Genomic DNA, 14,246 nt, shown 5'->3' with positions numbered 1-14,246 from the left:
CGCGACTAAGGAACAACCTCCCCCAGCGAGGGGCCCGCGACTAAGGAACAACCTCCCCCAGCGCATTCACAATGCCCTGCTCCTTCAGGACAAGCCAAAAAAGCTGCCCTTTCATCCAGCCTCATCGCGACAATGGGGAACTCTAGAGCATTGTGTAGTCCAGCAATCCTCAATGCCGGAACCAAATGAAGCCAACAGGCTGCCAGTATAAATGAGGCACCCTTACTACCCCCAACAGGCTGTCAGTACATATGAGACAACCTTACTACCGCCAACAGGTGGCCATTGCATATGAGGCACCCTTACTACCACCATCGGGCTGCCAGTACAAATGAGGCACCCTTACTACCGCCAACAGGCTGCCAGTGCAAATGAAGCCCCCTTACTACTGCCAACAGGCTGCCTGCACATATGAGGCACCCTTACAACTGCCAACAGGCTGCCAGTACAAATGAGGCACCCTTACTACCCCCGAAAGGCTGCCAGTACAAATGAGGCACCCTTACTACCACCAACAGGCTGCCAGTACAAATGAGGCACCCTTACTACAGCCGACAAGCTGCCAGTACAAATGAGGCACCCTTACTACTGCCGACAGGCTGCCAGCACAAATGAGGCACCCTTTCTACCGCCGACAGGCTGCCAGTACAAATGAAGCACCCTTACTACCCCCGAAATGCTGCCAGTACAAATGAGATACCCTTACTACCGCCGACAGGCTGCCAGTACCAATGAGGCACCCTTACTACCCCTGAAAGGCTGCCAGTACAAATAAGGCACCCTTATTACCCCCAAAAGGCTGCCAGTACAAATGAGGCACCTTACTACCCCCAACAGGCTGCCAGTACAAATGAGGCACCCTTACTACTGCCAACAAGCTGCCAGTACAAATGAGGCACCCTTACTACCCCCGAAATGCTGCCAGTACAAATGAGATACCCTTACTACCGCCGACAGGCTGCCAGTAAAAAATGAGGCACCCTTACTACCCCCGAAAGGCTGCCAGTACAAATACGGCACCCTTATTACCCCCAAAAGGCTGCCAGTACAAATGAGGCACCCTTACTACCGCCAACAGGCTGCCAGTACAAATGAGGCACCCTTACTACCGCCAACAGGCTGCCAGCACAAATGAGGCACCCTTTCTACCGCCGACAGGCTGCCAGTACAAATGAGGCACCTTTACCACCCCCGAAAGGCTGCCAGTACAAATGAGGCACCCTTACTACCACCAACAGGCTGCCAGTACAAATGAGGCACCCTTACTACTGCCAACAGGCTGCCAGTACAAATGAGGCACCCTTACTACCCCCGAAAGGATGCCAGAACAAATGAGGCACCCTTACTACCCCCGAAAGGCTGCCAGTACATATGAGGTACCCTTACTACCGCCGACAGGCTGCCAGTATAAATGAGGCACCCTTACTACCGCCGACAGGCTGCCATCACAAATGAGCACCCTTACTACCGCCAACAGGCTGCCAGTACAAATGAGGCACCCTTACTACTCCCGAAAGGCTGCCAGTACAAATGAGGCACCCTTACTACTCCCGACAGGCTGCCAGTGCAAATGAGGCACCCTTACTATCCCCCGAAAGGCTGCCAGTACAAATGAGGCACCCTTTCTACCCTCAACAGGCTGCCAGTACAAATGAGGCACCCTTACTACCGCCAACAGGTTGCCAGTACAAATGAGGCACCCTTACTACAGCCAACAGGCTGCCAGTACAAATGAGGCACCCTTACTACCCCCGAAAGGCTGCCAGTACAAATGAGGCACCCTTACTACCCCCGAAAGGCTGCCAGTACATATGAGGTACCCTTACTACCGCCGACAGGCTGCCAGTATAAATGAGACATCCTTACTACCGCCGACAGGCTGCCAGTACAAATGAAGCGAAACAAAAGGGGATGATGGACGGAGCGTTTGAGCAAATAAAACACTCACCCCCAGTCAACTCATCTGGGTTTAACCCATCACCATTCTTTAGCTCACTCAGCCACCCCAGTTCAGACATGGCCATATGCAAATCAGTCTGACCCTGTGCCTCATGGGAACAGTCCAGCCCGAACTGCCAAGCCATGTCTTCCCTGGACCGGAAACAAGCATCCTGGGACTGGTTTCGGATTCATAATCCTCATCAACCAGGCTATCTTGAATCCAGTGGCCATGTGAGCAAGGGACTCACGTCTGAGCAAACCCTGCCAACTAAGGGCGAACAAAGCGAAACAAAAGGGGATGATGGACGGAGCGGTTGAGCAAATCAAACACTCACCCCCAGTCATCTGATCTGGGTTTAATCCATCACCATTCTTTAGCTCACTCAGCAACCCCAGTTCAGACATGGCCATATGCAAATCAGTCTGACCCTGTGCCTCATGGGAACAGTCCAGTTCGAACTGCCAAGCAATGTCTTCCCTGGACCGGAAACAAGCAGCCTGAGACCGGTTTCGGATTCATAATCCTCATCAGCCAGGCTATCTTGAATCCAGTGGTGGCCAAGTGAGCAAGGGACTCACGTCTGAGCATACCCTGCCAACTTAGGGCGAACAAAGCGAAACAAAAGGGGATGATGGACGGAGCGTTTGGCAGGGTATGCTCAGACGTGAGTCCCTTGCTCACTTGGCCACTGGATTCAACATAGCCTGGTTGATGAGGTTATGAATCCGAAACCGGTCCAAGGATGCTTGTTTCCGGTCCAGGGAAGACATGACTTGGCAGTTTGGGCTGGACTGTTCCCATGAGGCACAGGGTCAGACTGATTTGCATATGGCCATGTCTGAACTGGGGTGGCTGAGTGAGCTAAAGAATGGTGATGGATTAAACCCAGATGAGTTGACTGGGGGTGAGTGTTTGATTTGCTCAAACGCTCCGTCCATCATCCCCTTTTGTATCGCCAGTACAAATGAGGCACCCTTACTACCGCCAACAGGTTGCCAGTACAAATGAGGCACCCTTACGACCGCCAACAGGCTGCCAGTACAAATGAGGCACCCTTACTAACCCCGAAAGGCTGCCAATACAAATGAGGCACCCTTACTAACCCTGAAAGGCTGCCAGTACAAATGAGGCACCCTTACTACTGCCGACAGGCTGCCAGTGCAAATGAGGCACCCTTACTACCGCCGACAGACTGCCAGTACAAATGAGGCACCCTTACTACCGCCGACAGGCTGCCAGTAGAAATGAGGCACCCTTACTACAGCCGACAAGCTGCCAGTACAAATGAGGCACCCTTACTACCGCCAACAGGCTGCCAGTACAAATGAGGCACCCTTACTAACCCCGAAATGCAGTCAGTACAAATGAGGCACCCTTACTACTGCCGACAGGCTGCCAGTGCAAATGAGGCACCCTTACTACCGCCGACAGGCTGCCAGTACAAATGAGGCACCCTTACTACCGCCGACAGGCTGCCAGTGCAAATGAGGCACCCTTACTACTGCCGACAGGCTGCCGGTGCAAATGTGGCACCCTTACTACCGCCGACAGGCTGCCAGTACAAATGAGGCACCCTTACTACCGCCGACAGGCTGCCAGTAGAAATGAGGCACCCTTACTACTGCCGACAGGCTGCCAGTACCTTGCACACCAAACTATGCCCTGTCACAATTAATTTAGGTGACTCTACCTACACCACACGAAAGAGATGCACCAACTGGGTAAATGTACTCTATCGGGCAACATCAATGTTAAGAACAACTTTAACCCGCTGACAGCAGGCCCTGAGCTCTCACTGAAAGTGCCTAGAGGCAACAGTCACGCTTTTCGTGTTACACAAACAAATAAACACAAGCAGGTTTAGGCTCTCATCCTGGACATCCAGACAATACATACTTCCGTTCTGCACCTCTGCGATTCCCTGTGAAGGCCGTGCACGGCATTCACCAGTGCAGGTAAGTAAGAGAAGTCACTACTGCACTGTCCATGGGAGGCATTGTAAGAAATCCTCGGAAAAGGAACCAGGGTTGGCTTCATGGACACGTGAAAAGACATAAGGGGTTGGGGGGGGGGTTGGCGGAACTGTGAGGTAGATTCTTGCGTTACCTTTGCACTCCTAGAATGTTTTGATGTCACAGCCTTCTTAACACCCACCCGCTGGTTGTCTTTTCATTTTACGCCATCCTGGCCTGCCAACTCTGCGAGTAAGAATTAATGATAGACAAGAAAGGGAGCATGGCATAGGTTAGAGGTCAAGAATGAGCGCGAGGGATGCGCAGGGGGAGGGGGGCGCGCGTGTGCAGTGGCTGAGCCTCCAGATCTTTAGGTCTCTGCAAGGTGGCAACATTTCCAATAGTTCGGTATTAAGATCCCTTACTCAGCGCCTTTCTGCCCCCAAAGCCCCCACTTCAGGGCATTTTCCACCCTGATCCATAACGCTGAACGCTGCTGATAGGGCAAGAAAGGTAGGAATGTTTACCATCAGTGGAGAAGACTTGGCTGAGGGCCTCTGCACACTCCTGCTCCATGGGTGCCTCTAGGGGGCGACGAGAGGCAGGACAGCATTGGAGTCACTGCCGAGAAAACAGATGCTTAACGCTAGCGCAGCCCCCACCCGTTATTTCATGTCTTTAGGGGAATGCAAAACACACGGATTTGGGCTGATCTGTCTCTCTTTGATGACGTGAGCAGTGGGAAGGAGCGAGCTGCACTCGAACAGCTGGGCAAACCCAACCAAAACTGTGCTTATTCAATGCAAAAAAACGAAACCAACGGACTGCAGTAATGAGGCGACACCACAGGGAGAGCCCTTCCAGGAGAGGAGGACCGAACACATCACAGGGTGGGGAGAAGCTTTGAAGCCACACACACAGCGTGCAGACGCACACACGTTACCTGCAGACTGTGTGGCTGGGGCCTTAAGCCTGTGCAGCGGTGGCAGGTAAGGGGAGCAGTGACTGATGCCAGGGAAGAGATACAGGCATGGCATCCGCCGGCTCGGGGATGAGTGAGGTGCTTGTGTTGTGGTACAGACAGGAAGTGCACGCCTGGTACAAGGAGGGGGCGGGGCCTCGCAGCATCCCGCAGGCCGGCTGCTGGTGGCTGCAGACACTGTCGCTCACTCAGCAGCAGCCTCAGCTCAGCTGCTTCCCCTTCCCGCGGGGACTGACTGCTGCGAACGGATCCCGCTAAGAGGATGTGGGATGGAGGGATGCGATGACAGCCCGGAGCCTCGCCCACCTTTTTAACGCGTCCCTGGCACAGCCCGTCTCCTGTGCGATCGCACAATTGCTCCCTTCCTTCCTCGCGCAGCTTGTGAAGTTTTGCACCCACACATGAGCACGTGACCTGCATCTCAGCTGTATGACCTCATTCTTTCCGTCCCTCTCTTTTGTTCAATCCACGGCGGGAAGGGCTATTTATTTATTTATTTATACGTTTTTATATAGCGCGGACTTTACCCGAAGGCGTCTTAGTGCTTCACAATAGGAACAGAAAAATTACAAATGAACAAATTACAAAAGCAGACGATAAGTTACATGACGTAAAAGTGACAATTGTGAGCAAACAAAATACATGAGGAGCAAACGGTGCATTACAGGAGGAAAGAGTGACAAGTGTGCAGATTACAAAAGAAAACAAAGTACATTTAGAGGTAATATACTGCAAGATATGCTAGACACAGTGTGCCCAGGCGCAGAGCGCCTGCTTCTGGGCACACGTCCTGGGTTCTGTGCTGATATAGTGCAGGCACAACAGTGAGGCAGACACCTGCATTAACAGAGGACAAAGTCTCCAGAGATTTCCCTTGCATTCTGTTCTTCCAGCCCTGCGTTTACAACCGGAGAAGCACAGCTATAGAGGCAGAAAACAAAAAATGAAAGGCAAAGGCAAGCGTTTTATCTTCTGTAACTTGACATGTTTGGAAGCATCAGTAATAAAAATCACACATGCTGCAACAATTCACTCAGACTAAAGAAATAAGGGCCACAGGAAGTAAACGTTTTAGCAGTTGCAAACCCTCTGATTTAAAAAAAAGAGTGTTTGCCATGGCTAAAAAGTGATCTGGTTGGTACTAAACCTGTTTTAGGCGTTGGTAAAGTTTCAGGACTCATTTCCATAGCAGGTCTCTTTTTACTGGTTGAGCCTCTTCCCTGTTAGGGGGATCAACTGGCATGGGTGTACATTCAGGATGGTAAGTGTAAAAATTCAAGACTCAACAAAAGGAAACGGCAGTATTTATTTATTTATTTTATTTTATTTTATTTTAAAGGTTTTTATATAGCGCTGGCTAGACCCGGAGGTATCAGAGCGCTTTACATGGGCATCAGATCATAGTTACAGGTTACATCGTCTCAAAGGTTATACAGTTATTAGAGCATGGCAACATAGTTACTTGTGAGGTCAAGATAAACAATAAGCACAAATACGTTAGGGGAAAAGCAGGCAGGGGGGAAGATTCAGGGGAGGGGGAAAGAGCTGGGGAGGTAGACAGGTAATGAAGGTGGGAAAGAGGAGGGGAAGGGCGACGGGGACCCAAACCGGTAGACGAGTCAAAGCAACGTCCAAAGTCCAGTAAGCTGTGATCCCAGGGGAAGTGGTATCACTTCTCTATCTCTGTTGCGGGAGGCTCCCTTTACGCAGCGGACACACTCAGAGGGGTCTCTGAGACTCCAAGGCCTACATATTGGACCCTTCCCAAAAAGGGGAGAGGGAGTGCTTTGGCACGGGGGGCAATACCATACCTTAGCTGTGAGTGGCTCCCTTGGCGCAGTGGACTCTCTCAGCGGGTACGCTGAGACTCCAGAGTATAAATATTGGATCTTTCCCTAACAAGGGGAGAAGGAGTGCTTAGTCAAAGGGCACAAAGGACAGGGGGCTAGGCAGATGAGCAGGCAAGGTGAGAGATTCAGGGGAGAGTGAGTAGGAGCTAGGGAGGTAGACAAAGTGTGAAAGAGTACTAAATGGGAACAAATTTAATTAATGAGTAATTATGTAGCGCTGGCTAGACCCGATGGAATCAGAGCGCTTTACATGAGGGACAATAATGGTGCAAATTACATCAGTTAAAAGTTACATAGGTATCAAGAAAAGCATTTAAAGAACATAGGGGACAAGGTGAATGGAGCAGGAAGGGTAAAGGGATAGGGTTAAGGGGTAGGAGGAAGACAGGACGTAGAGACGTGGGGGAAAATCTGCCCAAGATCCGGCTGGATAGGTGACGACAGGGAGGGGGAGTCCACAACCCATCTTCTCTTTGGCTATATGGTAGCTCCACTGGGCATCAGCCAAATCGCTAGGTCTCCCCAGTCTGGGGTAAGTTCCGCAGGTTCCAAGTCCTGATGTGTAGGCAGGTTAGGGGATAGGTTACAAGGTCTGGTCAATGACCAATTGTTATCCCAGGGAAGTAAAACAACGTGTAGGGGACCACTAAGGAAGCCATCTTGGGGTCAGGCAGGGGACTATACTGTACACTGGTGGCCATCCTAAGCCTCATTGTGTGAGCGTTCCCTCACAACGATCAGTTCAGAAGAGGCGTCTTCTGAACTGATTGTCGTGAGGGAACGCTCACACAGTGAGGCTGGTCGTACATGCCCCTCAGGAGTCAACCATCGTATTGACTCACTTTTCTACACTGGAGCTTTGGAATAATTATTTCTAGTCTGAATCACTAGCGTCACAATTGAAGAAATATAACCTATGTGAATCGAATCACAAAAAATAAATGCTGGCAGCGTTGCATGGCAACTGTTATTTCAGCATGGACTGATGTTTCGCGATTTATTGAGCTTTGACACATGCATTAACGGGGATCACAAGTGAATTACTTTTGAGCTTGAGCGTCGTGAAATTTGCCCTGAGGAAGCCCCCTCTGGGGCGAAATGCGTTGGCTGTTTTTTGAAACATCATTTGGCATTTTTTGTGATGAAAAGACAAGATTAAAGATTCATCACTGTGAAATCAAGGAAGAATATGGATTTCATTAATATATTGTGCATTTATGCTTTGAACAACTGTTTTGTTGCCTCTCTGTGCTCTCAGTATTGTAAAAATTCAAGACAAAGCGTCAAAATTCAAGACAAAACTTCGGACAAAAGGTACGTTTAACAGACACATCAGAGGAGGTTGTACAATAGTATAAAACTAAGTAAATAGACAACACTTAAGTACAAGTCAAAATAAGTTTATATTAGGTTGAGACAATCGTGCACTTCACTGTTCTTCGGTATGCGCGCAGCTTTGAGCAGAAGTGCAGGTCTTTTTGCGGTATTTCATATGATAATAATCTATTTATATGATTACTGCCCTAAAACATTTACTCTTGCTTGCCTCAAGATAGTTCTGACGGAAAACATCTTTGAATTCGGACAGCAATTATATCGCCAAGTGAAAGGCGTGAGCATGGGCGCATCTGTGGCTCCATCTGTGGCAAATATATATATATGGCTACTTTTGAAAATAGATTTATATATAACGAGGTTGCCCCATTTTATGAGTCTGTCTCCCATTAGTCCAGATACATTGATGATATCTTTTTTGTCTGGACCAATGGGAGAGAGGCTTTATCTGAGTTTCTAGGTTGGCTGAATGTTACGGATCATAATCTTAAATTCACGGCTCACATTAGTGCTGAGAAGGTTGCATTTCTGGATATTCTGATTTTGAACAACCAGGGTAAACTGAAGGTAGACTTATATGTGAAGCCTACAGCAAGGAATACTCTGCTTCATTTTCACAGTTTCCACCCGCGGAATCAGAATAGAGTATTCCTTTCTCACAGTTCCGGAGAGTGAGGCGTAACTGTTCTGATCTTCGTGATTTTGACAGACAGGCAATAGAAATGAGAAAGAAATTCCTAGAGAGAGGATATCCCCACCGGCTGGTGAGGGACTCATATAAAAGGGCCGGATTTTTTGACAGAGATTACCTTCTGCGATCTAAGACAGTGAAAGAAAACAAGCAGTCTGCATTACTAGACACTCCACTTTGGACTCTAAAGTAAAACAAATTGTCAACTCAAGCTGGCACATTTTGAATAGTAACTGTACACAGGATCAGAAATTAGCTAAACCCTTGTTTGTCCATCGACGTAACAAGAACATTAAAGACCAGATTGTCCATTCCCGTTTTAATGAATCACGAAATCAGGACATCTTTTTGCAGAAATCCATAGATACAAATCAACCGATCAAAGGAACAGTGAAGTGTTCATCTTGCAAGTCATGCCAAAATATTATAGATGGTGAAAGTTTCACTCACAATGGGTATACCAAGCAGGCTACCCATATGTGGAATTGCAAGACACCTAACACTGTTTACTTTATCCAATGCCCTTGTGCACTTAGGTACGTCGGTGAAACCTCGAGGCCCATTCAGGTTCGACTAACACAGCATCGTTCCGCAATAAGAACCAAAAAACTGTTATCCCCCATGGTTAAACATTTCGTAGATTGTAACCATGGACCTGATGATTTCAAATGGCGAATTCTAGAGAAAATTAACAACTAAGACACGAAAGGTGGCATGAGTATAAGAAAAAAACGTGAGGTGTTTTGGATATTTTCTTTAGACACTTTCAAAAACGGATTAAATAGCGAAATACCATGGCAAAATGCTATTTTTTAATATTTATTTTATTTATTTATTTTGAAAGTTTTATAGAGCGCGAACAAGATCCTTACGGATATCAGAGCGCTTTACAGACAGCGTGTGACTAAACATGCAGATGACTAAAGATTAAACAAAAACGGAAACGATTGAAAAAAAAAAAGAAAAGATGAAAAAGGTTACAATATAAATAAAAACAATGTATGGAGGATAAAGATGCAGGAGGTCAATAAACATACAAAATACAATATAAAATAGTCTCATGAAGGAAGTATTGAGTTACCAGATTAAATGCAAAAATACAATCAAAATAGTCTAAGGAGGAGAAGTATTAAGTTACCAGATTACAATAGACAGAGTTCATGTAAATTTGGATAGGAGGAGAGCTTTTACTTCTTGTTTGAAGGATGCTGTAGATGAGATAAGTCTGATTTCTGGAGGGAGGGCATTCCATATCCTGGGCGCCATTCCTGAAAAGGAGCGTTTGTAGGTTTTTTTCTTGTGGAATCTCTTAGGTTTCAAAAGAAGATTGTCTGCGCTTCTTGTCGCTCTTGATCCACCAGATATTGTGAGTTTCTGTGCGAGATAACTGGGGGAATTGTGGTGTAAAGCTTTGTGGGTCATTCAGGCGATTTTCAGATGTATTCTGGCTTCGTAGGGCGCCAGTTTAAAGCTTTTAGATCAGGAGTGATGTGTGACCTTTTTTTCGAGCCTGTGATAAGTCTGGCTGAAGCATTAATAGAGGCTTTTAATGGTGCTATGGATGATAGAGGGAGACCACAGAGTGCAACACTGCCATATTCCACTCTTGGGGTGACCAAGGCTTGGACTGCAGTTTTGAAATCCTTGGGAGGAAGGAAAGGTTTCAATTTACGCAATGTGTTGATGTGGAAATTAGCTCCCTTTGTTGCATTGCTGATGTGATGTTGCATGTTGAGATTACAGTCGAGAGTTATGCCTAAAGATTTCGCTGATTCCACAATAGTAGGTAGAACGTTGAGAGCAGTGAGATGATTGAGACAGGGCTGAACGATGTGGCCTTTGGAGGGAGGTGCTATTAGGAGGAATTCTGTTTTTAGTGCGTTAAGTTTGAGGTGATTCTCTGCTAGCCAGGTCCGTGTGTTCCTAAGCGTTGTGTTGAGTAATTTGATGTCGTCAACGTTGTTTATTTTGAGGTAGAGTTGGGTGTCATCAGCGTACATGTGGAATTGAACATTGGATGCTTGGAGTAGTGCGGTAAGTGGTTCCATGACAAGATTAAACATAGTAGGGGAGAGGGAGGATCCTTGAGGGACACCCAGAGTAACAGGAACTGGAGAGGACATAGTGTTATTAATTTTTAATTTTTGGGTCCTGTTGTGCAGAAAGGAGGTGAACCAATTGAGAACTGTACCTGAGATACCCATTCTGAGTTTCAACAGATCAATTAGATTCTCATGTTTGACTGTATCGAAAGCTGAGGAGAGATAGAGTAGTATGAGGAGGCAGGAACCATTTTGATCCAGTACTTGAAGTGGATCATCAATAATGAGGGTCATGGCAGATTCAGTACTGTGGCCGGCTCGGAAGCCTGATTGGTATGGGTTGAGGAGGTTAAAGTGCTCGATGTGTTTAGTCAATTGAAGGTGCACGCATTTTTCTAGTAGTTTGGCTAGGGTAGGGATATTGGTGATAGGGCGATAGTTGTTAAGTTCAGAGGGCTCAGCTGTGGGTTTCTTTAAAATGGGCGAGACCTCTCCCACTTTGAGGGAGTCCGAGATGCATCCTTGTTGAAGTGAGCAATAAATGATTTTGGTCCAAAGGGGGATAAGTAATGGTATAAAGTGCTTTACAGCGTTTGCGGGTAGAGGGTCAGACAGGTGAATGGAGGGCTTCAGTGTGCTGAGAATCTTGGCAATATTTTCTTCCGAATACATTTCAAAGGATGACCATGAAGCATTGTTTTTTAACTCGGTGGGCGTTTTATTGTGTGCGCTAGAGTAGAGATTTAGATCAATAAGGAGGTCATTCTTGATGTTGTCTGTCTTTAAGTTAAAGAAGGAAGAGAATTCTTCACATGACGGCAGTGCCTTAGAGGAGTTTGAAAGAGATTGAGGGGCATCTCTGGATTGAGTTTTTATTAACTCGAACAGTTTTTTTGGTTGGTTTTTTGCTTGATCAAGCTGGAGGCTAAAGAAAGCAGTTTTTGAGCTTTTGAGTTTTCTGAAGTAAGTGTTTCTTTTTTTCTTAAGTGTTTTGAGGTGCAAAGCAGATGGGAAAGATCTCCAGTTACGTTCTGCCTGTCTCATCGCTCGTCTGTCGTCATTCAGAAATCCGTCATACCATGGTTTAGAGATTTTTGAGGAAACATTCTTTAATTGAAGGGGGGCAGCTGCGTTGATAATAGAGGACATCGAATTGAGGTAGTGATCAGTAAGGACCTGTAAGTCAACAACGCCAATGGGAGGTAAGAGAAGATTGTGGTTGAGGGAGGGTAGAGAGTTGGGGTTGAGTTTCTTCAGATCTCTCTTCCAGACCTTAGGTCTGGTGGATTGAGAAGGGATGAGCTTCATTTTTTCAGTAATGAAGAAAGTGATAATGAAGTGGTCAGACCAGTCACAGGGTTGGATTGACTCGAGTTGGATAGAGTCAGCTATGGAGATAAGATCCAGGATAGAGCCTTTGTTGTGGGTGGGGCTGTTGCAAATTTGTGTGAGGTCTAGGTCAATGAGGAGGTTTTTGAGACAATTAACTAAAGAGTCGTTGTGGTCGTTCCAATGAAGGTTGAAATCCCCCAGGATTATCTGTGTATGTTGACGTCCAGTGTTCGTTGTAATCAGATCTATGAGGTGCTCAGAAAGGTGAGGTTGTCTCCTGGAGGATGGTAGAGAATATGTAGGGAGCAAACAGGGTTAGTTTCGCTGATGATATCAAGACAAAGGTACTCACAGGAGGAGAATAGAGGTGAACTGACTCTATTGACTACAAGATTGCTACGGTGAATACACGCAAGCCCACCCCCTGTTTTGCCAAACCTGTCTAGCCTAATGATATGGTAGTTAGGGGGAACTAGAATGTCAATGAGTGGTGAGGAGGAGTTAGATAACCAAGTTTCGGTGAGTATGATCAAGTCTAGGTCATGTGCGATGATGAGGTCTGCAATGTCTGAGGCATGTCTGGGGGCCGATCTGCAGTTCAGAAGAGTGCATTTTAGCCGAGGGGTGAAGAGGGATGAAGAGGGGTCGGGAGTGAGTGAGACTTTTTTTTAGATTATCAGGAACGATACCTCTATCGTTCTGTTTGGAGGACCTGTGGGGATTGAGAAGAATAGTAGGGATGGGAAGATATGTAGGGGCTGCGTGGGTCAGGGGTGCGATATCATATGAGTGTAGGAGAGAGCGTATGTCGTACGAAGAGAGAGGGTTAAAGCTGCGATGAGGACAGGTGATAGAGTTACGTGAGGGGATAGATGTCCAATAAGGAGGGTTCTGTTTGCAAGGAGGAGGGGGGTGGGTGAGGGGTTGGTATGGTGACAACGGGGGTAAAGGGTTCCTGAGTTGATTAAAGAATAACTCTTTGAAGGATTGGAGATCATCTTTGATTTGAAGAAGAGTAGTCATAATCTTATCCAAGGTGAAGATTGGAACAGAAGAGGTGTTGGTGTTGGAGTGACAAGAGGGTTGGGATTGGGGCTGTGTGAATCGGTTAGGAGTGAGATCAGATGAAGGAAAAGGTGGGGAAGGGGGGGTGAAGAATGGAAGGTAGTGCAAATTGAAGGCAATGGTGTAAGGGAACTGGAAATGGCTAATGAAGGAAGGAGATGTATGATGGTTGGAATATTATTGGGAAGAGAGAGGTCACAACTTGAAGTCAGGGGTGGAACGCCTACTGTGCAGGGTGCGTGAGGGGATTCAGTGGGAGGGGAATGGTTTTTGTTTGGAGCAAGAGAGGGATCGACAACTGTGCAGGGTTCTTGAGGGGAATCAATGGGAGGGGAATGGTCTCTATTTGGAGCCAGAGGGGGGGACGACCACAGTGCAGGGTTCTTGGGGGGGTTTCAATAGGAGGGGAATGGTCAACGTTAGGAGCCAAAGACGGGACGACTACTGTATAGGGAGCATGAACGGAAGTAATACAGGGTAGAGGGAGGACTAAGGTATTGTTATGAGATAGGGGGGCAGTAGGGGGAGGGATGGTGGGGGAGGAAGGACAAGAAGTGAAAGGGGCTGTGGGCATAGTGGGAGGCCTGAGAGATTGTGCAAGAGGTGAATTAGAAGATGAGGTAGAGTAGGTTGGACGCATGAGAGGGTAAGGGGAGGAGAGTGGGAGGGTGCTGGAAGGTGAGAAACAGAGGTTGAGTGAGGAGCAGCACTCAAGGATGGCAGGGGGGTAGGGGATGGGAGGGTGGCATGGAGGGTAGGGGAGGTGGTAGCCGGAATGTTGGGAGATTGGGTCAGTTGGGCGAGTTGGGGGGGAGGTAGGAGGATTAGACACATAATCTTTTAAAGTGGAGAAGATGTTATCAAATAGATTTAGACTGCGGTCTGTGGATTGAATGAGAATAATTCAGTTGTTGGAGATTGTGAAGGTGGCTGTGGCGTGGAAGAACTGTGATGGAGCAGTGTAGATCATGAGACAGTGTGCTGATTTCTTCGTTGAGGAGATTGAGAATAAGGCTAGGAAAGCTTTCCTCCATTGGGCTCTACGCCTTGTGAAG

At 47.3% G+C, this 14,246-nt stretch overlaps 2 protein-coding genes across 6 annotated transcripts in view; one reads left to right on the top strand and one right to left on the bottom strand.

The window, feature by feature from the left end:
- Positions 1-14,246, bottom strand: part of LOC147684358 (uncharacterized) — a 715,098-nt gene that overhangs the window by 456,003 nt on the left and 244,849 nt on the right. Inside the window, exon 1 of one of the 4 annotated variants that reach the window (XM_086940262.1) lies at positions 5,183-5,242. The exons of 1 other annotated variant lie outside the window; for it this stretch is intronic. Coding sequence is in view for 2 of the 3 variants with exons in the window: in XM_086940260.1 (XP_086796386.1) it covers positions 4,838-4,931 (94 nt within the window). In the remaining variant the exon portion in view is untranslated. Of the gene's footprint in view, positions 1-4,421; positions 4,628-4,837; positions 5,138-5,182; positions 5,243-14,246 lie in introns of those variants that run through there. 2 more of the 4 variants (XM_086940260.1, XM_086940261.1) reach the window with 2 other exon arrangements.
- EMD (emerin) overlaps positions 4,752-14,246 on the top strand; it is a 274,426-nt gene continuing 264,931 nt past the window's right edge. The window contains exon 1 of one of the 2 annotated variants that reach the window (XM_086940272.1): positions 4,752-4,883. The gene's annotated coding sequence lies outside the window, so the exon portion shown is untranslated. The remainder of the gene's footprint in view (positions 4,884-14,246) is intronic. The other variant, XM_086940267.1, reaches the window with a different exon arrangement.

Source organism: Lissotriton vulgaris, chromosome 10 (genome assembly GCF_964263255.1).
Source record: "Lissotriton vulgaris chromosome 10, aLisVul1.2, whole genome shotgun sequence".
NCBI lineage: Eukaryota > Metazoa > Chordata > Amphibia > Caudata > Salamandridae > Lissotriton > Lissotriton vulgaris.
Note: the sequence above shows the minus strand (reverse complement) of the source record. Positions and strands in the feature narration are given on the sequence as shown.